A 13,820-nucleotide genomic window follows, 5' to 3' on the forward strand; every position below is an offset into this window, starting at 1 on the left:
TAATATGGTCGTTGACCCGGGGCTGGACCAGCCGTGTCCCAGAATGGGCAGACTCTCAGCAATGGCAAGGGAGCTGAAAGGGTTCATTGAGCAAATGGGGGCAGTGGACCAATGGAGAGCCAGACAGCCGACGGGAAGGGGCTACTTGTTTTATTCACGGGGGGGGGGGGGGGGGGGGGGGGGGGGGGGAATTACCAACTCCCACGATGGAGGTTAGACGTAGGATTGTTGTCGGAGGAGGGGATATGTGAGAGACCTCGGAAGTGTATGCAAAATTACTTGCAGGTGAACGATATGGGGAGGTTTCAGCAGCGACCCTGTGGGAGGCGTTGAAGGCAGTAGTGAGGGGGGAGCTGATCTCAATTCGGGCTCACAGGGTTAGGGCGGACAGAGCAGAAGTGGACAGATTGGTTTGGGAAATTTACCAGATAGACGAGGAGCATGCCCGGGGGAGGACCTACTCGGGGGAGAGACGGAGATTACAGGTGGAACTGGGGGTGCTATCCACGAGTAGGGCCGTGGAACAACTTAGGAAGGCGAGGGGAGTGGTGTATGAGCATGGGGAGAAGGCCAGCAGATTGCTAGCGCAGCAACTCAGGAAGAGGGAGGCGGCCAGGGAAATAAGTAGAGTGATTGATTGGGAGGGGAGCAGAGTGGAGGACCTGGCAGGACTGAATAAGGTATTCCGGGACTTCTATAGTAAGCTGTATACTTCAGAACCCCTGGAAGAGCCGGAGGAGATTAAAAGGTTCCTGGACGGACTAATCTTCCCAAAAGTAGGCGGGGGATTAGTGGACGGGTTGGGGGCCTTGATTAGAGCGGAGGAGGTACTGGGGGGCCTAAAGGCCATGCAGTCGGGGAAAGCCCCGGGGCCGGATGGATACCCAGTAGAGTTTTACAAGAAGTTCTCGGAGATAGTGGGACCGGTCTTGACTAGGGTTTTTAATGAGACGAGGGACAGAGGGACCCTGCCGCCGCCGATGTCGCAAGCCACCATCTCACTGGGTCATACAGGCCAATCTCCCTGATCAATGTGGATGCCAAGCTCCTGGCGATTAGAATTGAGGGCTGCGTACCGGAGGTGATTGGGGACGATCAGACAGGGTTTGTGAAAGGCAGGCAGCTGACAGCTAACTTGAGAAGATTGCTTAATGTGATCATGATGCCCCCGACTGGCAAGGAGGTGGAGGTAGTGGTGGCGATGGACGCTGAGAAGGCCTTCGACTGGGTGGAGTGGGGCTATTTGTGGGAGGTGCTTGGACGGTTTGGGTTCGGGGAGGGACTGGTTAATTGGGTCAGACTACTGTACCAGGCCCCAAAAGCTAGCGTTAGGACGAACAGGGTAATGCCAGATTATTTCAGACTACATCGCGGGACCAGACAGGGATGCCCACTCTCCCCGTTGCTGTTCGCGCTGGCCATAGAGCCGTTGGCGATTGCGTTGTGAGTTGCGAAGGGGTGGAAGGGAATGACTGGGGGGGGGGGGGGGGTGGGAACATAGGGTCTCTCTCTATGCGGACGACCTGCTCCTGTACGTGTCAGACCCACTGGCCGGGATGGAAAATATACTGGAAACATTGAGGAAGTTCAGCCGGTTTTCAGGGTACAAATTAAATATGGCCAAGAGTGAGATGTTTATGGTGCAGGCAAGGGGCCAGGAGGATAGACTGAAGGAGCTGCCATTTAGGCTGGTTGAGGAAAGTTTCCGGTACTTGGGGATACAGGTGGCACGAGACTGGGGCAGGTTGCAAGTTAAATTTGACCAGGGTAGTGGAACAAATGAAGAGGGAGTTTCGGAGATGGGATGCACTCCCGCTGTCACTGGCGGGGAAGGTACAGACTGTAAAGATGACAATCCTCCCTAGATTCCTGTTCATCTTCCAGTGCCTCCCGATCTTTATCCCACGGTCCTTCTTCAAAAGGACTGGCAAAATCATCATGAGCTTTGTCTGGGCGGGAAAATCCCTGCAGGTGAAGACGGCGATGCTTGAAAGGAGCCGCAGCAAGGGGGGGCTGGCATTTCCGAGTCTGATCAACTACTACTGGGCGGCTAACGTAGCCATGATAAGGAAGTGGATGGTGGGTACGGGGTCTATCTGGGAGCGGGTGGAGACGGCTTCGTGCAGGGGCACCAGTTTGGCAGCCCTGGTCACGGCTCCCCTACCGCTGTCGCCGGCCAGGTACTCCACCAGCCCGGCAGTGGGGTGGCCCTGTGGATATGGGGCCAGTGGAGGAATCACGTAGAGGAGGTGGGTGCTTCTGTCTGGGCTCCAATATGTGAGAACCATCGATTCGCCCCTGGGAACATGGATGGAGGGTTTCGAACATGGCGGCGGGCGGGGGTGAGGAAGGTGGGCGATATGTTCCTGGAGGGGAGCTTTGCAAGTTTGAGGGGCTTGGAGGAGCAATTTGGGCTGGGAAGGGGAAATTACTTTAGGTACTTACAGATGCGGGACTTTGTCTGCAGACAGGTCCCATCCTTCCCATGCCTCCCGCCAACAGGGATCCAGGACAGAATAGTCTCTAGAGGAGAAGGAGGAGAGGGTAGTCTTGGATATTTACAAGGTGCTCATGAAGGGGGGAAGAGTCCCAGACGGAGGAACTGAAACTCAAATGGGAGGAGGAGCTTGGCGGGGAGATGGAGGACAGGCTGTGGGCAGAAGCCGTGAGTAGGGTAAACTCAACCGCAACATGTGCCAGGCTCGGCCTGATTCAATTTAAGGTTGTTCACCGGGCCCACATGACAGTAGCTCGGATGAGCAAATTCTTTGGGGTAGAGGACAAGTGCGCTAGGTGCGCGGGAGGACCAGCGAACCACGTTCACATGTTTTGGGCATGTCCTAAGCTTAGGGGGTACTGGGAGGGATTTGCGGGGATCATGTCCCAGGTGTTGAAAACAAGAGTGGTGATGAGTCGAGGGGTGGCAATTTTCGGGGTTTCGGAAGACCCGGGAATACAGGGGGAGAAAGAGGCCAATGTTCTGGCCTTTGCTTCCCTAAGGGGCTTCAGGGGCTGGTTTAGCTCACTGAGCTAAATCGCTGGCTTTTAAAGCAGACCAAGCAGGCCAGCAGCACAGTTCGTTTCCCGTACCAGCCTCCCCGGACAGGTGCCGGAATGTGGCGACTAGGGGCTTTTCACAGTAACTTCATTGAAGCCTACTCGTGATAATAAGCGATTTTCATTTAATTTCGTAATAGCCCGGCAGCAAATACTGCTGGCATGGAGGGACTCAAAACCCCCGAAGACCAAACTATGGCTTTCGGACAAGTAAATTTTTCTGGGTATGGAAAAAAATTAAATTAAGTTCGCCTTGAGGGGATCTGTACTGGGGTTTGCCCGAAGGTGGCAACCATTCATCGACTTCTTCGCGGGAGAGCGAACGTCAACGGGGAGGGAGGGGGGGAGAAGAGGGGGGAGATTAAAATAGAGTAGGAGGGATAAATAGGCGGGTAGTGTCTATGGGACAGGAGCGGGCATGTGCAGTATGGTTTGATTGAAGTATTGGTTTTACGTTGATGGTTGCACATTTTTGTTATCTGTAACTGTTTACAATGCCAAAAAAATCTCAAAATTGTTTGTTTAAAAAAAAAACATGGTCCTTGGTCTCCCAAACTCTCCTTGGTGTTCTGTGGACCACAGCGGTTTTGCTCGTTTCTGCAACATGTCCGACATGCATTGTTCCTCAGTCTCTTAACTGAGCCAGTGTTTGTGGTTTTAGTCGAGACGTGGTTCAAGCTGCGGAGGTCTACACCATGAAATATTAACAGAGTGCCCCCCTGGTGTTTCCCTACAACTCCGTCTATGCTCTTTAAATACCTGTACTATATCTGTCCCTTTCGGTGTCTCATGTAATACTGCCAGTCTTTCCTGACTGTCTAATGAACATTGAACCAAGGTTCGAGGATCTCCTACAGCTAAACAGTGTTAATGCTGAGAAAAGTATTGGGTTCATTTTTAACCAATGCACTCTTTTTCACTCTTCCCGTTTTACATCTTCCCTTGTCTTTCACATGGCCACCTTCAGCAACAAATACAACTGAGGAGTCAGTCCCCTCAGGGTTGGTTGACTTGAAAGGCCCTATTCCTTGTGTGACTACTCTTACCTCATCGGAGTTTCATAGTCACCACCTGAATCCCTAATTAGTAATACGGACTGACATAATTTATGATTTCCGGATTTCAACTTTGCTTTTTTACTTTCAGAATTAGAGTATGGTACATTATTGGCTCTGTGTTGCTCACATATGTGGTTGCAGAACCACAACAGCGTTCTCCATTCACCTTCCCTATAACTCTCGAAAGGGTTTGATTGCCAATTACTTCACCTCCCTTGCTATCTGCTTTTTCCTCAAAGAGGTGCTGTAGACCTTCAAAAGGATGTGGGTTAACCAGCCGCTTGCTTGGTATCACTTCACAGTCCTTACGGTCCTCATCCTGACTAACTGATGCCGTAGTATCAGGGTACTTTCCTTCAAATCAAGCCTGCTGTGGAAAATTATTTCACCTGAAAGAAATAGCAATGGGTTTACCTCAAGAAGCGGCAACGCGTTGTTTTTAGAAAGGCCCAATTCACTTTTTTTGTGTTGCTGTCTGCTTCACTAGCTTTGGAAGAATTTCTTGCCAATTGTTCACAATCAATTAAGAATGAGTCTTTTCAATTTATCATCACTTCATAGTCAGAATCAAAATCAAAACTCTCGTCTGATTCCTCCTCCTTTCCAACACTCTTGTAGCAACTGTTTACCATTACCTCATAATCAGACCCAAAATCAAAGTAAAGACCCTCACCTGACTCTTCATCCTTATGGTCACCTTCAGTCTGAAAATGCTCAGGATCTGGTTCATTCCCACTGTCATTTGACATGTGACCAACAGTTGTCAACATCTCTTTCTCTAAGTCATCTATGGACCAATGAGTTTTCCTAACTCCTGTATGCCCTACCATTATATCTCATGTGCTAACTTTAGTTGTTTCCTTCGATCTTTCTGTAATCATGGACAAAGCTGCAATCTTCACTCCAGCTAAATCATTCCCCAAAAATAACTGTACTCCTTCCACTGGGAATTCCTTCACCTGTCCAACAACTAATGGATCTGACACTAAATCATACTCCAATTGCATTTTATATAATGGAACTAGGATACAACTTCCACCTATCCCATTGAGCTCTCTGGAGGGAAAACCAAATCCTTCTCCAATATGAGAGTTTGTGCCCCTTAAAAGTGTTATGGAGGGGCAGCACATCAGCGCAGTGGTTAGCACTGGGACTATAGCGCTGAGGACCCGGGTTCGAATCCTGGCCCTGGGTCACTCTCCGTGTGGAGTTTGCACATTCTCCCCATGTCGGCGTGGGTTTCACTCCCGCAACTTAAAAGATGTGCTGGTTAGGTGGATTGGCCATGCTAAATTTCCCCTTAATTGGGGAAAAAATATAATTGAGTACTCTAAATTTTTAAAAAAGTGTTATGGGTTTGGCTACATCAGTTGAGGAAAATGGGGTGACCTTCCCCTTAGCATCAAATCTCGCATATCTCTCATATACCTCATTCTTCACACCTCCCACAGCAGTGTTTATCTCCGGTCTTCCAAGTCCAGTTATCGCTACAGTCTGCACCATTGTATTCTCCACTTCCATTCCCTTTTCAGAATCCTCCCTATGAACTCTCAAGTCCCATGGGCTTTCCTTACAACTTCCAACATGCTAAATGGACATGTCCCACCTTGTTACAGTGGTGACACCGAGACTTCCAAGTCTCAACTCCACCCGAGTACTTCCTTCCCGGTCTGAGGAGGAAATCTTGGATCATTCCTAGCTATCCATTCTCTACCTTAAATGACCTGCCTTCCTTTCACTCTCCCACTTCTTATCATTTTCAAAATTATGGGAGTACTGAAACAAACTAAATTTACAGATTAGCTCATAATCATGTCATAATTGTTGTTTGCCTAGCAGTTTGCACCCTCTGGTCTTCACCATGCGTTCTTATTATAGAAGTTAGGGAATTCTTAAATTCCTCTGAGAGAATAACTTCTTTCAGAGCCTCATAGGTAGTTTCAACTCCCAATGCTCGCACCCATCTACTAAAAGTATTCTGCTTAACCCTTTCAGATTCTGCATAAATCTGTCCTCACTGTCTCCTTAAATTCCAAAATCTTTGCCTATCTGCTTCGGGAACTAATTCATATGCATCCAGAATCGTCATTTTTACCGTCTCATAGTCCTCAGACTTGTGCTCTGACAACGCAGCATAAATCTTTTGTACCCCTCCCCATCAACTAAGAATTTTCTACTTGCTTCTCTTTGAATTTTAGAAGAACCTGTATAAATTAATCCCACCGACTTCTGTTCTGGGATTAAGCTCCCCTCCACATTCTGGCAGCTTCCCACTTACTTCCAATACCCTATGCTGGAAGTCTCCTCTCCTTTTCTTGTCTCTCTCTCTCTCTCTCTCTCTCTCTTATTTTTCTTTGTTTTATCTCATTTTCGTGGTCCTTTTTCGTCATTTCCATCTCCATTCCTTTTTGTTTTAGCTACATTTCTATTTCTCTCTGTTTTTGCTGCATCTCTATTACTATTTATTTTAATTCCCTTTCATGCTTTAACTGCAACCGCACATTCTGGCTTAATTTCCCCACGAGTAGACGCCCCTGATGCTAAACTATCTTGTTGGCTCCCCTGTGTTCCTCGCACCTCCATCAAGTTTAAAATATTAGCAATTGCTTGAAGTACCTTCATCTTCTTAGTTTTAACTAGTGTAGCCAGTTTTAATTTCCCTGTCAATTTGAATAGTGGGTCCTCATGGAGCCCCTCCAAATAAACCAGAGTTAAGTCTTCCACCTGAAGAAAATGCTTAGCAGCTTCCAGAGCCATCCTATTATATCACTACAAACCTGGTGTCTCTTTTAATTTACGCCGAAACACACATTCACATCTAACATTCCATGATCAGGGACAAGCCCCCGATTTATGTTACTACCCTGGGCTAGTGCATGGTCGATTCCAGTCCCATAGACCCGGGAGTCCCAACACAAGTGAATTTTTTTTTAACAAACATTTTATTAAGGCATTTATGGTTTTATAACAACAAAAGGTACAGATACAGATGTAAACACAAGTGAATTTGCTCCAATGACTTACAGGCACCTGATCTGTAAGTGAAACACATCAACTGTATATTTATAATAAAAATAGAGATAACACAAGCAATACTTATAATAGAATAACTGTCAGCTAATCTACTACTCCCCCTCTACCCAAACACATACAAGACACAAACAGAGGAAGGGAAAGATGTAAAGATAATAGGAATTAAAATATGAAATGGAAGATGAGTGTCCTTGCTCCGGATGTTGAAGGTGTTGCAGCAGTCGGCTGTCCTTTCTGGACGTAAAGTGATTGAAATCAGTGGCTGGATTACTAATTAGGTTCTGGCAGGAATATTCAGTCAGAACTTCCAGGATGTAGGATTCTCTCTGGGGAGTCACTTTAACTTTTATCAACCTGGACCATCATTCAATAGATCATCCTCAGGCCTGTGTAATTCTTATTTGTGTCCAACTCCACCAGAATGTCCAACAGACTTTCTGAGATAAGAGCAGAGTCCCTCACACAATATTTCAAAAAGGGTTTTTAAACAACTGATCCTGCTGGACTGGACTTTCCTTGAAGCTCAAACTGGCTGTGCAGAGAGAAAGGACTCTGGAGCTCCTCGGCCAGCACGGTGGCGCAGTGGATTAACCCTGCTGCCTCACGGCGCCGAGGTTCCAGGTTCGATCCCGGTTCTGGGTCACTGTCCGTGTGGAGTTTGCACATTCTCCAGGTGTTTGCGTGGGCTTCGCCCCCACAACTCATAGATGTGCAGGCTGGGTAGATTGGCCACATTAAATTGCCGCTTAATTGGAAAAAATGAATTGGGTACTCTAAATTTTAAAAATAAATAAATAAATACTCTGGACCTTTAGAAAGAATCCATGAGGTGAGAGAGAGAAATCAGAACTGTGACCCTCCAGCTTCTGTTCAAAATGAAACCGAAAGCAAAACACAGTCCCACAGAGGAAGAAGCATCCCAGAACAGCCATCGTCAATCAGAATTGACTATCAGCTAAGGCTGCCAACCAAGTCCATCAAGTGCCAAATAGCACATCCTGCTGAAGCGCCCTGTTTCTTTTAAATTAAAGGTGAAGTCCATCTTAAAGGCATAGGCACATTTTTGTCCATGTACAAAAATTGAAATAGCAGAATAACAAAAATTGAAAGGAAAAAAAAATAGTGGACAGATGGGGATTAACAGGAGGATCCTTACATTATAAAATCTGCGCTTCGAGCATTGCAGCTGGCCCACTGCTCTGTCTGTTGATAATAGCTAGAATTGGGTTTCCAGTTTTTTCCTACTTGCCAACAACTCTGGGGTAGGGGCAAGTGAGTAATTGTGGTCCACCTCCAGAATGGAGTCTACCAGCCTCTGTCGCTCCGCCCTCGCTGTCTTCAGCAACTGTACCTTTTATAGGAGATAATCTCCCCCCGAGGGACATCTTAAGGGCTTCCAACAGCATGGAAAGTGACATTTACTCACTTTAATTAATTTTTTTGTAGTCCCCAATGAACATGCATTCACAAAATGTACTGCTCACTAATAATGTCCTGTCCATCTTCCATGGTGGATGCTGGGAGGGACCTGACTCCAGTGCAAAATCAACAAAGCAAAAAAGGGCCAAGGATCTACCCCCACCCCCCATCCATCTTCTCCACAAAAAACACCTCATGGAGCCACCCTCATGGAGTCAGAGATTTGGACTTGGACCAATCCAGACTCGTTCATAACATAGTTTAAGTCCCCATCCAAAATAAGCTGATGCGAATCTAAGTCAGGGAGCAGATTGTTAATGAAATTCAAATGAAAGACTTGTCCTACCCATCCTTTCCACAGCCTTGTCTGGTCTCTGACCCGTGAATGAATCTCTTCCAAGAACACCACATCAGTGTTTAAACATCTTACGGTGAGCAAATATACTCAACCTTTTCACTGGGCCATTCAACCTCCTGATGTTCCAGGTAACCAAATGAATTGGGGATCTCCCATCCCCACTCAATCTGGAGTCAGTCATTTCAACCAAGAGAGATTAACCAAATGATACGCAAAAGATATAGCAACCAGGCCCAGCCAAGATGGCCACCGAATCAAATCACAAGACTATACAAAGAAACGCCTACAGACATCTCAGCTAACTACCCCGACCCATCCCCCTCTCCATTGCCCTTGAATACACCACACACAAATACACATAGAAATAGAGGCAAGGCAAACACAAACAACAAAAATATACTTTTAGCAAACCTAAACAAACAAGAACTCTAATCTCATTATCTAATGGTTGCAGCCAACCCTGCAAAATCCACTCCTGTTAGCTAACCCTTAGGTTAGCAGGGAGGCTCCCAACTAGAATTTTTTAAAGAATGGTTACGAATAACAATACTATAACTCATAACTAATTTGTGCTCTGACGGAGAGCTATATATTTTCAGAACAAACAGAACAGATCCCACATGAAACTAACCCTACATTTAAGTCCAAACTATAAAAATTCAACCCTAACAACCACCATTTATCAAATATCTCTGCAAAGTACTCTGGGCATTGTGCTTTCCATCCCCTCTGGCACTATTCGAATGTTTTGCCTTCAGGACCAATTCTCTAGAGCATTTCCCTTGGCCTTCAATGATTTACTCGCTTCGGCCACCGAAGATATCTACGCTTATGGCGAGGCAATCTGATCACTGTGTCTCGAAAGGGCAACTTCCATATCTTTTATCATGGGGATTCATGGTTTCATTAGTCTTCTCCAGAGCTATTTGGATGGGGACCAAGGCCGCCTTCATTGATTTCCGGAGGTCCTCTGACACAACCCGCCATCGTACTCAGAACTACTTTAGCCATTAGTGGAGTGGCTGGAGCCCCAGAGGCTACCTCCACCATTTTATCTGCCGACAAACTGTGAGGGACCTCCAATTCCGTTGACGAACTTCTGCTGTCTACCTTGTTTCCTCTGGCTTTTCTAGTCATTTTAATCATATAGGTTCCTTATCCCATTATTTATGTGGGATTTCAGAAGACAGTACCCTCTGAAATTGAGAGAAAAGAGGCAAAATGTGCAGTACTTTAACAAGAGCCTCCTTGTGCCTGTATTTCCCTTACATTACGCCACTGGAAGTCATCAAAGAGTTTCCCTTGATACTGATCTTGGGCTTCGATTCCACTTTCCTCAGTTCTCTGAGAGACCAGTCTTAAATATATTCCTACGAGGGGGAAGCAGTGATGGAGTGGTATTGCCGGTGGACTAGTAATCCAGAGACCCAGGATAATGATTTGGGGACCCAGGTTCAAATCCAACTATGACAGGTGGTGGAATTTAAACTCAATAAAATATCTGGAATTAAAAGTCTAACGATGACCATTAAACCATTGTCGTAAAAAATCATTTGGTTCAATGATGTTCGTTAGGGAAGGGAATCTGCCATCAATACCTGGTCTGGCCTACGTTTGACTCTTAAATTCCCTCTGAAATAGCCTAGCAAGCCACACAGTTGTATTCAACTGCTACGAAAACACAAAAAAGGAATGAAACGACGCAGGCACCAGAAACTACGAAGCCAGCCCTGCTGACTCTGCAAAGTCCTCCTTACTCACATCTGGGCGCTTGTGCTAAAGTTGGGAGAGCTGTCTCACAAGACTAGTCAAGCAACAGCCTGACATAATCATACGCACAGAATCCTATCTTACAGACAGTATCCCAGACACCACTATCACCATTCTTGGGTATGTCCTATTTCACTAGCAGGACAGATCCAGCTCAGGTGGCGGCACAGTGGTATACAGTCGGGAGGCATTTGCCCTGGGAGTCCTCAACATTGGCTGAATCCCATGAAGTCTCATGTCTTCATGTTAAACATAGGCAAGGAAACCTCCTACTCATTACCATGTACTGGCCACCATCAGCTGATGAATCAGTACTCTTCCATGTTGAACACCACTTGGAGGAAGCAGTGAGGGTGGCAAGGGCGCAGAATATGATCTGGATGGGGGACTTCAATGTCTATCACCAAGAGTGGCTCGGAACTGCAGCAGGTGGTGAGGGAACCAACAAGGAAAAACACACTTGACCTCATCCTCACCAATCTGCCTGCTGCAGTCCCAGTCTAGCAGCGAATCCTATCATGGATCTGGGAGGAAGGGGCGAGGGCAGAAGTGCGGGAAATTGGTTGGACACAGTCAACCACAAATTTATGGAAAGGGGGAACCTCCGTTCTCGAGTCCAGCTCCAGAAATTGAGGCAAAGTCAAGGAAGGGAGTGTCAGTGAGAGAGTGATGGAAATTAGAAAAAAAAATCAATACATTTTTCCAGGTCCGAGCGATATCATGAAGTGGCCCCGATACAGTCATCGTTATACTGGAAGAGCTGTAGCAGGGGCAGGAATAAGGAATGTTCCACATACCCCACAAAAAGACGGGTGTAACTGGGGCCCGTGCAGATACCCATAACCACACCTTTTATTTGGAGGAAGTGAATCATGTTAAATTAGAAATTGTTCAGTGAAAGAACAAGTGATGCCAGGCGGGGGAGGGTGATGGTAGATGGAGATAATTCAGGCCACTGTTCAAAGAAGATGCGGAGAGTCCGCATCCTGATTGGGGTGTGTGGGTGTGGTTGGTGGTGGTGGTGGTGGTGGTGGTGGGGGGTAACATAGATGAAGAGGGTTTGGACGTCCATAGTGAAGAGGTGCCAGTTAGGGTCCAGAAACTGGAAATTGTTTCTTTCCAAAATAAATATGGAGTGCTCAATTCTTTTTTTCCCAATAAAGGGGCAATTTAGCGTAGCTAATTCACCTACCCTGCACATCTTTTTGGGTTGTGGGGGTGAGACCCTTGCAGACACGGGAAGAATGTACAAACTCCACATGGACTATGACTCCGGGTCTTCGGTGCCGTGTGGCAGAAGTGCTAACCACTACGCCACCGTGCTGCCCTGGAAACTGGGAATTATTTATATGAAGTAGGACATCATAGAAATCACAAATGAAGAGACCGGACAAAGTGAGGGAGAATAGAGTCAAAAATGGGAAGAAATTAGTTCAATGGGGCAGGAATGAACTGAAATGATGGGTCTACCAGGACAATTCAATTTGTAAATTTTGGGAAGGAGGTAGAAGCAGGCTTTGCAAGGTTGGGAGACTACGGTTGGAAGCTGTAGAGGAAAGATTTCCAGAGGAGATGAGGTCAGTGACAGTCCTGAAAACAAATGCTTGCTGTTCAGTGGTAGGGTCATGGTCTTTGGGGGGGGGGGGGGGGGGGGGGGGGGTGGAGGGAAGAGAGAGAGTGATGGTCTGAGTTGACGCTCCGCCTCTGCGAGGTAGAAATCAGTATTTCTGTACAGGAAAATACACTTGTACCAGTCTCTAGAAATTGACCACCGGCCCATTTTGCTGCCATTTCCCGATATCCTTTTAAATATTTGCTTTTCAAATATTTATTCACTTTTATCCCTTTGAAAGCTATTATGGATTCTGATTTCATCAGTTTCTGGTATGGTGCCCATCTCCTTAAAATCGTGTTTGAAAATAAACAATTCTCCCAACGTTTCCTTTAATTATTTTGATGTCAATCTTAAATAATAACACTTCCCCACCTTTATCAACTCAACAACCTGTGGAAATGGATTCTCCAAATTTACATTGTATGGTTGGCACAATGGTTAGCACTGATGCCTCACAGCGCCAAGGACCCAGGTTCGATTTTGGCCTTGGGTGACTTTCCGTGTGGAGTTTGGACGTTCTCCTTGTATCTGTGTGCGTTTCCTCCAAGTGCTGTAGCTAGTCCAAAGATGTGCAGATTATGTGGATTGGCCGTGATCTTTTTTTCTTTTTTCCTCTTTTCTCTCCCTTTTTTTTTATTTAAATGTTTTTAAAAATTTAGACTACCAAATTATTTTTGATTGACCATGATCAATGCATGGGGTTATGGGGAGTGGGCCTAGGTACGGTGCACTTTGAGGGTTGGTGCAGACTCGATGGGCTGAGTGGCCTCCTGCACTGTCGGGATCCATGGAAAGCACTTTCAATTCTGACATTTTTAAATGGCTGTTTTATGTAATTGCAGTGTTCCAATTTTAAATGAATTTTCCTGTTCATGGAAAGCTGTTATTCACATGAATTTTATGGGAAAGAGGAACAAGAAAGTTATCTTCCCAGCAACAATTATGAATGATCTGAACATTATTCATTTGATTCAGGTGATCCACGGAGACCTTACCCAACAGATCTGGAAATGAGGAGTGGTCTTTTGGGACAGCAGAGTAACCTTTCTACCAATGGGGTGAATGGACATTTACCAGGCGATGCACTGGCTGCAGGCAGATTACCAGGTAAAAGCTGTTAACAGTTCGCTAAAATATAGTTGTGTAAGACAAACATAAACTATAACTCAATGTAGAAAGCTCAGTTGATGGTATTGACTATAAAGTGACACTCAGGCCTTTAGAATGCCTGGTTATTTTACATTGTTTTACTCTTTAAGCAATGATTAAAATCTTTTGGCATATTTCATAGAACATAGAACAGTACAGCACAGAACAGGCCCTTCGGCCCTCGATGTTGTGCCGAGCCATGATCACCCTACTCAAACCCACGTATCCACCCTATACCCGTAACCAACAACGCCCCCCCCCCCCCCCCCCCCCCCCCCTTAACCTTACTTTTAGGACACTACGGGCAATTTAGCATGGCCAATCCACCTAACCCGCACATCTTTGGACTGTGGGAGGAAAC

At 46.2% G+C, this 13,820-nt stretch overlaps 1 protein-coding gene across 1 annotated transcript in view; it reads left to right on the top strand.

The window, feature by feature from the left end:
• Positions 1 to 13,820, top strand: part of med4 (mediator complex subunit 4) — a 39,193-nt gene that overhangs the window by 23,415 nt on the left and 1,958 nt on the right. Inside the window, exon 6 of the mRNA XM_038802637.1 lies at positions 13,286 to 13,417. Within this exon, the coding sequence (XP_038658565.1) occupies positions 13,286 to 13,417 (132 nt within the window). The remainder of the gene's footprint in view (positions 1 to 13,285; positions 13,418 to 13,820) is intronic.

The sequence above is a fragment of the Scyliorhinus canicula genome, chromosome 7 (assembly GCF_902713615.1).
Source record: "Scyliorhinus canicula chromosome 7, sScyCan1.1, whole genome shotgun sequence".
Lineage (NCBI taxonomy): Eukaryota > Metazoa > Chordata > Chondrichthyes > Carcharhiniformes > Scyliorhinidae > Scyliorhinus > Scyliorhinus canicula.